Source organism: Sprattus sprattus (assembly GCF_963457725.1).
Source record: "Sprattus sprattus genome assembly, chromosome: 5".
NCBI lineage: Eukaryota > Metazoa > Chordata > Actinopteri > Clupeiformes > Clupeidae > Sprattus > Sprattus sprattus.
Genome location: NC_137924.1, coordinates 23860888 through 23872266, shown reverse-complemented (window position 1 = coordinate 23872266; position 11379 = coordinate 23860888). Strand labels below are relative to the sequence as shown.

Here is an 11379-nt window from a genome sequence, read left to right as displayed (position 1 = left end):
ATTCCCTCCACGCTAACTTCGACCAGGATTTCCCAAAAGGGAGTGAGCTACGAAAGCACAAGTTAAATGCTTTGAAAAGTCAGGCAGAAAAGCAGGTACAAATTTTCAAAAAATGTACGAATCAGTCAGAGACGGTAACGCTTGCATCATATAAACTGGCTTGGAACATCGCACGGGCTAAAAAGCCATACAACGAAGGGGAGTTCATAAAAAAATGCATAACTGACGCTGTTGAAATCTTGTCTCCTGAAAGTAACAAACTACAACGCATGGCGTCAGACCCCCACACCGTAGAACGCAGAATATCTGAAATTAACACGGCTATTGAATCACAGCTTCACTCTGACCTTCAAGCATGCGAATATTTCAGTGTTGCATTGGATGAGAGTTGTGACATACAAGACAAGCCTCAGTTGGCGATATTTGCTCGCTCTGTGTCAATTGAGTGCGTAATCAAAGAGGAACTCTTTGACATTATGCCATTAAAAGAGAGAACACGAGGGGTAGATGTTAAAGAAACCATGATCAGTGCATTTGAGAAAGCAAACCTGCCACTACATAAGCTCACAGCCATAGCCACGGATGGCGCATCGTCGATGATTGGATCCGTGAAAGGGCTCGTGGGGTTGTGCAAAGCCGTCGAAACATTTCCCGACTTTTGGAATTTCCACTGCATTATCCACAGGGAGCAACTGGTGTCTAAATCATTGAATTTAGACAACGTCATGAAACCTGTGATGGAAATAGTCAACTACATCCGCACACACGCTCTTAACCACCGGCAGTTCAAGAATTTCATCGCAGAGCTGGACGAGGAGCTTCCAGGTGACCTGCCTCTGCACTGCACCGTAAGGTGGCTGTCAAGGGGAAAGGTGCTCTCTCGCTTCTTCGAACTTTTGGATGCCGTGAAACTCTTCATGGAAGAGAAGAACAAGGACTATCCACAGCTCTCGGACCCCAAATGGATCATGGATTTGGCCTTTTTGGTTGACATTTTGAGCCACTTGGACAGACTGAACCTTACCCTGCAGGGTAAAATGAAAGTGCTGCCTGATTTGGTGCAGAGTGTTTTTGCGTTTGTCAACAAACTGAAGCTGTTCAAGGCGCACGTTCAGAAGGGAGATTTAACGCATTTCCCCAATCTGCTAAAAGTTAGCGGGCAAGTCACCAGTGCCACCCTGAAGAAGCACGCGACAGATATGCAACTCTGGTTGAAAACCTGCACGACACTTTTGTGATCCGCTTCCGTGACCTACAACTGAAAAGGCCACAAATCACCTTCCTCGTCGACCCATTCAATGCGGATACGGACTGTTTGAAAGCCCCGCTGGTTGCTGATGAGGCAGCCGCTGAGTTGGAGATGATTGATCTCGCTGAGGAGGACCAACTGAAACCTGCTTTAATGGAAGGGACCATCGAGTTCTGGAAACGTGTATCAATGGACAAATACCCCACTGTCAAAAGGGCTGCACTGAAAATACTGTCAATGTTTGGCTCAACGTACGTCTGCGAGTCCGTTTTTTCTACCTTGAAATTCGTGAAATCAAAACACCGCTCTGTTCTGAATGACACCCATCTGAAAGAACTGCTTCGAGTGGCAACAACGGAGTACGAGCCAGATTTGAGGAGGATTGTTCAAGGGAAGGAATGCCAGAAGTCTCACGAAGCAACATGCATAGTAAGTGCACACTATATTGATGTTTGAAAAGTGTGTGTGTGTGTGTGTGTGTGTGTGTGTGTCAGGAAGAGACTATTGGGGATGTGTACCCATGTATGATGTTGCTGGCCTGTGATCTTACTGGGGTACATTTCTGTTATCATGTTGGTGTGGCATTTACATGCAATTACATTACAATTCATCTGTCTGGCAGAGGTGTGTGTGTGTGTGTGTGTGTGTGTGTGTGAGAGAGAGAGAGAGGAAGGGATGGGTGATGCTCATTTGTGCAGATGTGTATTATGTTGCTGGCCTGTGTCTTGGTATTGTAGGAGTACATTTCCGTCGTCATGTTGGTGTGTGACAAATCTGACTGAGCAGAGGTGTGTGTGTGTGTGTGTCAGAAGAATGGGTAATGTTTGTGTGCCTACGTGTTCATGTGCCCGTGTACCGATGTGGCTCTTTGCTGTAACATGGTCAGATATGTGGCTCTTGGTCTCCAACTGGTTGGCCACCCCTGATCTAGACACTGGGGGGTAAACTGTGACCGATTAGGTAGAGAATGGCTGGAATGAAGACTGTGAATAGGGCAATGATGCCTCCTTGTTTTACAACAGTTTCTACCTTGAAAGGTTCGGTCTTACTGCCATCACAGAAGATTGTCGCTGGCATGTCGTTGTGAAGGAGCCTCCTAATGTACTTTTCCAGACATCCACACCGACAGGATTCTCCAGAGGGCCTGATGGTTCATGGAAACAAATGCTTTGGTAAGGTCGATGAAGTTTGTTTTTGTGCCTTGAATTTATTTGTAACTGTCTGGCTGTTAGGATAATTTTTTTGTTGTTGTTCAGAGAGTGGGAGGAGTCTTTTGAAGAGAATGCAGTAAATAATGTAAGTAATGTAATGTAATGTAATGTTTCCACACTCTGTCTTCCACACAGTGTCCCTTTTCAAAAAAGGATGACACTTTCATCTCTGAGGGCTCACCGTGTTTCCAGATCTTCATGATGAAGCCATGGAGGTGCTGAAGGAGGCAGTGGCGGTGCGTCAATACAGGGCGCTGGGGCGCCGCCCACCCTACAATTTTGAGAAGAAAAAAAAAAAATGACATGTCAAAAAACATTATATCAAATAATTTAATAAGAAATGTACTGTTTTAAAGCGTTAAATGTGTGCCGGAGACCGTAAGCCCCTGTCAAAAACCACTTAAATGTGACCACATATAATATATTGCCATTCATTATCAATGAGAGAGAAGCCACTCCTCCCTGTGGGCGCCGGCCAAGTGGAAGTCTATGGAAGCCAAAAAAAGGGGCAGGAACATTTGAGCAAGGACAGCTTCTCATTGGCGGGTGACAGTTCGAGCCATGGGCGCACTTCACTTGCGCCCCCAGCCAATGACAGGGTTTCTTATATGATCGTGACTGGACTTTGTCAAATCAAAGACCTTTTGTTATTCCCTCACATCTCATTTAAATATCACATATCTACCGGAGCACCATAGCTAGCAGAGGATTTGAATCTGAGAGTATAGCGACTGAAAACTCCATAGTATCTATTCGCGGAACGCTTTTTAATCGACGGTCAGATGTCGATAAGAAGAGACTAAAAGACATGGGACCAGAATGTATGGATTTAAGCACTGACCGCGGGAGGACGTACCTCGACCGGAGCTGGTTAGCGGGCTGTTCAGTGAGTAATGCTTGTAGCAACGACGCTACTAGCTTAACTACATTTGACAGTAGCTTGGCAGTAACGTTGCTATTTACAAAACCAAGTAACTTTTCAGTAGCTAAGCTCTTTTATTGATCAAGTAGCTCAGTAGTGTCCTCGAAAGCTAATGTATCCTGGACCTTTCTAATGTTCATACATTCCCTGTATCCATCAAACAGACAAATTAAGCAGTACGTCACTTTAGTCGAAGTGAAAAGCTAGGTATCGTAATTTCAGTACAACAGACGCTGCTCATACATTTAGAATTAATTCATTTTAAATGGGTAGTTTGCATGCATATTCTAGACAACCGGATAACTAGAATGCTGTGGATATTCAGATACAGCTTGAGATGATGAAAGTTAAAATAAAATAAAAAATAAAGTACAAATGCACGAAATAGATGAAAGATGAAGGGAGGCGGAGGTCTTCTGCATTAATTCGTTTTCATCTGCGTTTGAGGACCTGACTCCACTGCCATACCTTCAAAAGAACGTCACTTTAGACGAGACGAGTGAAACTAAATTTGTTTTCAAAAGCCTTTATAATCCGAACAAAAAGTTCCTGTCAACTTAATGACATCCAACACATAGCCTACATACGAACACACGTTCAGGTTATTGAATTTCATTTAGCGTTTTTATCTGACTGACAGTTGTGTTGATCACTAAAATTGCATTGACTTGGCATGCAGTTTGTTTAACCGAAAGTAGCTACTAATGTATCAAACTACTTTTGACAGGTTTTTGTAACTTAGCTTGCTACTTCTTTATGTATGGTAGCTTCTGTGTAGTGAAGCTGAATGTATTGTAGAGTAGCTGATAGCTTAGCTCACTACAAATATCAAGAAGCTTGCCCATCACTGCAAATATTCTAGACAAAGTCTGTTTTCTTCTCATTGTGGAGAGCTATTTAAACCGCAACGCCCAACTGCGCCCCCCCTCAAAAAAATTTCACCAGCCGCCACTGGAAGGAGGTTAGCCTCTCCAGCCTTCAGTATTTCAGGGCCGACAGCATTGTTATCCACATCCTTGAGATGGCATTACAAACCTCCAACGGTTCACCAATACCTTCCTTCATTGGACACTGTGTAATTCTGTCAAGGACCTCCTCATCAACCATTTTTCTCTGATTCTTTTTTTTTTAAAGATTTGCTTTTGGCCTTTTATGCCTTTAATGGATAGATTGGTGCAGAGTTGGACAGGAAATGAGAGGGAAAAGAGGTGGGGAGTGGACAGGAGAAATGGCATTGGGCCGGATTCGAACCCGTGACCTCCTTGAGCTTCAAGCCGGAATGTGGTCGAGGCTACTGTGTGAGCTACAGTGCCCCCCATTTTTCTCTGATTTAACAGTTGTTCAAAATGTTCGTTCCAGCAGGCCATGATCTCATCATCCATTTTCAGAATTACTTTTGTCTGTCCTTAGACCAGAGGGGGTTGGATCAGTGGTGGCTGGCTTTAGTCGCATTACAGAAACCCTTTTGTTACACCTGCTTCTGCAAGATCTTGAATTTCATAGGCTTTCTCTGTCCACCGTTTGTTTTTAAGCTCCTTCACCCAACGATGGACAACGCCCTTCGCTCTGGATTAGCTCTGGGAGCTTCCCCCTTGGCATGGAGAGTCCTTTTTGGTATTAAGATGTTCAAATTTTGTCATCAAACCAGTCCTGGTTTCTCTTTGTGTTTAAACACTTCTCAACCAGTGTTAAGGACGATGGTCTTTTGTGAACTCTAGTGTTCCTTGACATCATCAGGGTACTCTGGGAGGAGCTTCTGTGTATTAGGCATTTCCAGGATCCTGATGTTTAGGCAGAGGCAACAATGGGCCTCATTCTCGAACATTTTCTGAAGTTTCTTCTGAAATGTTTCTTACGGACTGCGGAAAACCAACCTAAGAAAAATATCTCTGCCAGATTCATGAACGCCTGAAAATGTGTTCTTAGGCAGCAGAAGTGTTCTGAACTGTGCTCCCCCGGAAGAGGTTTCTTAAATTGAAAGCGCATTCTTGTGCACCTGAATTGCATACATACACGCCCCGCCAGCTCCTTATAATGGCACGCAACCGTAGTGACGTGTGCAGTCGGAATCGACCGAATCCACACAAATGGAACTCGAAAGCGATACATGTCAAAGCGGATAGCGAGCGCAGTCGAGTAAACGCAGATCTAACTTCACCGGTGCAGAGGTGGAGGTACTGTTGCAGGATGTAGATGTGTCCATTCTATTCCACAATGGCTATATCAACGAGATTGAGTTTAGTGCTTATTTATTTATTCATTTACATTTGCAGTGTTTGTGTAGTCCTTTTATTTATTGTAGAACATCACGATGCCTTGTAGAATCATGACTATAAATGTGAAACAGAATTGTTAATGATACAAATATTCTCATATTTATTATGATTATAATTATTTAAATCCGAGGATGTCTGTAGAGTTGATGTGAACGCAATCACCAGCGTTTTCTCACAAATTCAGCCCTTAACACTTCTAACACGGAGCGGCCCAGTAGGGCATCTTGTGTTTTTTGGAGGAATCGCATTTGAGAATATGAGAAAGACTGCTATTTTGCGTTCTGAAAGTCTTCTGAAGTTCAGAACAAATCCCAGATGAGAAAACTTTCATGAATGCCAAATTTGTTAATAAATCCACCGGAAGTGGAGTTCAGAAGAAATTCCTTCCTAATTCTTCTCAACTGCGTTCGAGAATTAGGCCCACTGCTTTTTCTTCCCTTTCCTTTAGGGAATTAATCTGATGGTCATTGTTGAGTGGATGACACGATGGTCCATCATCCATCTGTACTCGCCATTGTCCTCGTTAGATGTACATCAAGCCTGTCTCTAGCTCGGACAATGACGTTATCAATCCAATTTAGTTGAAGCAAGGATGCGTCCAGGATGTTTTGAGTTCATTTTTCTATTTGCAGAGGGTGTTGGAGATAATAAGATGGTGTTCTGCACACTTGGTCAGGAGGAGCAACCTCTTTCCCAATAGTGCCGTTCCATGTTCTGTAATCCTGACCAGCTCTGACATTGAAGTTCCCCAGAAGGATGATTTTGTTTTGTTTTGTTTTGGGATGCCTGACAGGATGTTGTCTAGACTGGCGCAGAAAGCTTCCTTGACATCCTCTTGTGAGTCAAGAGTGGGAGCATATGCACTCACAACAATGGCCATCTGGTTGCTGTCCAGCTTTAGTTGAACTGTCATGAGCCGTTTGCCCTGGGGCAATTAAGTAAGCTGGCGGGCCAGGTTGTGTCTGATGGTGAATACAACTCCATGTCCAGAAGAGCCCGCCCATTTAATGCTTCATAATTCATTGTACTATGATTCTGACCACATGGAGGAGATTCCACTGGATGCGGTAATCCAGCCAAGAGGTTGGCGAGGCAAACACATTTTAGGGCCCCTCTTCTAGCCCTCTCCCCTACTGGGGTGTGCAGTGTGGACCCTGAAAAGAGCTGCCCAGTCATGGGTGAAGGTGCTGAAGAATTCTCCTGCCTCAATCAGGGACTCCTCCTCCTGTTGTCATTTGCTGATTTGGGCGAGATCGGGGTGTGTAGTGTGGATTATTTGCTACAGGTGGATGCCTGCGTGTGAATTATTTTAACATGGAGAGACTGGTGCACCAACAGCCACCACAAACAGAGAAGATGGACCTGGAACCAACGGCATTGACTCCACCTTCACATCCGTTGTAGCCATCCACCTGTTGTCTGGCCCTGTTTCGCGGGTACCTCGCTCTCAACCTTACCGCCAAGGGTAACCCTACCAGGAATAAACTGCAGACAGCATCGCTCTTGAAATCTTTGATACACACAAGTTTCCAAACCACCACAAAGTGGCAACCCTCCAGAGAAAGAGTCCCTCACAGACACACACACACACTTTTACAGTCTATTGAACATTAATCAAGTTAATCCATATTAAAGAATTCTAGAACCATCTGAGTCACTGATTATTCTGTATGAATCAGCATTGTTTATCACATTCTCATAATGAGCCCAGCCTTTTGGCTACTGAAACGTATCCACCATTGATTACTGACTCATCTTTTATTTAGTATTTATTCATTTTTACACAAATTTTTCAGGGACTCTAAATAATATGAAACACGTATTTGTTTACTACAGCACGTCGTAAAAGGTTATTTTGTTAATTTGATGAATTAAAAAAATGTAATATTAGATTTTGAAGTTATCTGTGGAACAAATATCAATGACAATAAAACCTAGGGAAGCTTTTCAGCAATATTATTCCTTTTCTATCACAGCCCAAGTTAACCTTTAAGATACTGTGATAAGAAATGGATCGTTTAAGTCTCAGGGAAACCAACTAAGATGTCAACCTTGTTGTTTCATAAATCCATCATAAGTGCACCGTGCCCTTTCATTGTCCCTTTGTCCTATTTTATGAAGGAGCACAGAGCATATTTTGCCACTTCTGCCACAAATTGACTGCCATATTTACTGTGGTGTGATAATGTTTGTTTCCCTGACATCTTAGCCATTACTGAGAGAGGGGGGACCACTCTTCAACAGCCCTCGAACGACTGGGGTGCGTCACCCAATCACATTAGAGCCATATTGATGCCATCCATTACCCACGGTGCCTGTTACCGTATTGCACCCCAATGCAGTCTTCAAAGGATGAAAAAAACAGCAATAAAGGCCAATTATGAAGATACATGTTTGTGATTTCAATAATTTTATACTCAACCATTTTAGGCGCAAATGATTAAAGTGTTCTTCCCGGAAATGGAGCTAAACTAATTTTGTGCCTCAGAGGGCTGCAGAGGTGTTTTTCTGCACAGTTAGGTTCAATCCTGGGTGATGACCTTTTACACATTATTTATGCCTTAAGTTCTCAAAACAGAGACCATGGCCAAAAAGCTTTGGCTGTGAAGGGAGAGCCGGCCTCCACAAGGGCTTGAGATGCTTCAGACAGTGAAAAGGGGGAATAATGTACAAAAATTACCAAAAATCTCAGACACATATTTAAGACACTGTGGCTTCTGAGGAGGACCACATGTGGTCATACAGTGAGAAGGAGCACATGTGGTCATACAGTGACTACTGAGGAGGACAACATGTGATCATACTATGGTCATACAGTGACTACTGAGAAGGAGCACATGTGGTCATACAGTGACTACTGAGGAGGAGCACATGTGGTCATACAGTGACTACTGAGGAGGAGCACATGTGGTCATACAGTGACTACTGAGGAGGACAACATGTGATCATACTGTGGTCATACAGTGACTACTGAGGAGGAGCACATGTGGTCATACAGTGACTACTGAGGAGGAGCACATGTGGTCATACAGTGACTACTGAGGAGGAGCACATGTGGTCATATTGTTGCTGAGGAGGAGGACAACATGTGATCATACTGTGGTCATACAGTGACTACTGAGGAGGAGCACATGTGGTCATACTGTGACTACTGAGGAGGAGCACATGTGGTCATACAGTGACTACTGAGGAGGAGCACATGTGGTCATACAGTGACTACTGAGGAGGAGCACATGTGGTCATAGAGTGACTACTGAGGAGGAGCACATGTGGTCATACAGTGACTACTGAGGAGGAGCACATGTGGTCATACTGTTGCTGAGGAGGAGGACAACATGTGATCATACTGTGGTCATACAGTGACTACTGAGGAGGAGCACATGTGGTCATACAGTGACTACTGAGGAGGAGCACATGTGATCATACTGTTGCTGAGGAGGAGGACAACATGTGATCATACTGCTGCTGAGGAGGAGCACATGTGGTCCTACTGTTGCTGAGGAGGACAACATGTGATCATACTGTGGTCATACAGTGACTACTGAGGAGGAGCACATGTGGTCATACTGTTGCTGAGGAGGGACACATGTGATCATACTGCTGCTGAGGAGGAGCACATGTGATCATACTGTTGCTGAGGAGGGGCACATGTGATCATACTGTTGCTGAGGAGGATCACACTGTGATGAGATTACAAGCCCAGACTCAGAGTTAGTTAGTTACCGGTGCTCTCCTTCTAGAGTGACTATCAAAATGTTATCCATTAGGATGGCAACCACTATCATTTGCCATTACAGATATTACATATTTGATTGCATGTCAAACATGGTATGAAGGAACACAATGAAACTTCAAGTGAGGCCATTAAGCACTCGTCCAACTCCCTCGCCTATCACTCAAAAACATTTCCAGCTCGCTTCATGGTTTGGGAGGCAACACAATTTCATCAGCTCTGAGACGCCCGTGATCAGCCAGGCTTGCTTTCCATCAAGCAAGTACACAGCAGCCATGAATTAAACATGGGGACAGGGACACAGCAGAGGACGGAGAGATGTTTGCCAAAAATATTTTTGCAGTGCTCTGCTGCACATGTCATGTCCTGAGATAAAGGACTGACTCTCCTAATTTACCACTGGCATGTCAAATCACATCACACCTTACTTTGGGCCATATCACCATCATTTTCAATGGGAGAAGGGTGGGAAAAAAAAATCCAATGGCAAAAGTAAACATTTTAGAAACTGAAAAGGAGAGAGAAAAAAATGAGAAGCTCATTGGTTTACTAGATAAACTGTAGTCTGCAGCTTTAGCTTTCAAAGTGGGCACATCAATCAATTATTGATAAAGCATGCAAGAACTTTAAGCTATGTTCACAGTTCAAACCCAGCTCTAGTGGGAAGAAATGCTTTTAATGTGGCTTGTGCACTGTCTCTGGTAATGTTCCTAAATGTTGATATGCTCTACTGCAGCGAACACATCACCAGATTGCTATGCTCATGTGCCCTACAAGAGAGCTAAAATGCAATGTATACATTGTTAGATGCAAAGAAGCATTGTTCAGGATGCAGTTTGCTTATACAAGTTCCAGACAGGTGGGAACAGACAACTAGGCTGGTAAAACCCAGAAATATACATTCAACGTTTTTTGTGGGGCCAGGAGGGATTTACTAACATCTACGAAAACATATTACAGTTTGATAAATGGATTGGCCTTTTCTTAAGGAGCTGTTGTTTCCCAAACCTTTGTTCAATTTCTCCCATTGGAGGGAATCAATATTCTCAGAGCGTCACAAATTGCATTACATCTTTTCTCATAACTCCACACTATCTCCTCCACACCTAATTTGTGCCTGTATCAAGTTTAGTGTCATAAGGTTAATGGTTTTATTAGGCAACAAATAGCCACCCTGGGCTATGTAAACTGCAGTGCCAGCCTGTCTCAATATGTCATCATTTGCCATTTACACCACGGAAAATATTAAATTACAACAAACAGATTAGTCAGGGCTAACAACATTCAGTGGTTTTATTGCAGCCAATGATTCTGCTATCCTATTTATAAAGTTGACTGTGTAGGTGGCAGTGATTAACATTGTGCAGGTGCGAAGCAAGTGGAAATAGAGGAGCCAGATAAGTCAAAGTTACATGCTTAAAAACAGCTATCATGAGTTAATGGGTATGAGATGAACAGCTAAAACCATCCAACACACACAGTGAAAAAAATGATGAACACCATGTTAGCTAAAAAAGATAGTTTGTACTTATAGGTCAAGGTAACCAGGCTAGTTTCAAGAAAACATATGAAGGGAATACTTTGTTCTAGTGATGAAAAAATGATACTTCTATGTGTGCATCAAAGATCACCATCATGCCACAGCTCCCAAAAGTGTTAAAGTCAGGGAGTTTGCAAGAGTGAACACCATTGCCATCATTTGGCTGCAATTTTGATACTCAGCTTCTTGAAACGGTTTTTCTTTTATCTCTATCTTTATTTTCTATCTCTGTTGATTACGCAACTCGTGGCTGTGTTTTCCCTCCATTTCAGTACTCATCGTGCACGGCTTAGCAGGTGGTAAGCTTGGCCTTAATGAGGGCACAGCTGAGTAGCATTCGAGCATTGACCTCCACGGACCGGAGTATGAGATCTGTACCTCGAAATATCTTTAAGGTCATGACTCCCTCCGCACAAGCCCCTAGTCTGGAGGAAGACTTTCTTAGATA

General features: G+C 43.4%; 1 protein-coding gene across 1 annotated transcript; it reads left to right on the top strand.

The window, feature by feature from the left end:
* Positions 1-269: 269 nt before the first annotated feature.
* LOC308366085 (general transcription factor II-I repeat domain-containing protein 2A-like) lies at positions 270-6961 on the top strand (the record flags this gene model as incomplete). The annotated part of the gene is made up of 4 exons (XM_080839721.1): positions 270-1058; positions 1157-1678; positions 2596-2675; positions 6805-6961. 4 exons carry the CDS (start codon positions 270-272, stop codon positions 6959-6961), a joined length of 1548 nt encoding a protein of 515 aa, XP_080695847.1.
* Positions 6962-11379: the final 4418 nt, after the last annotated feature.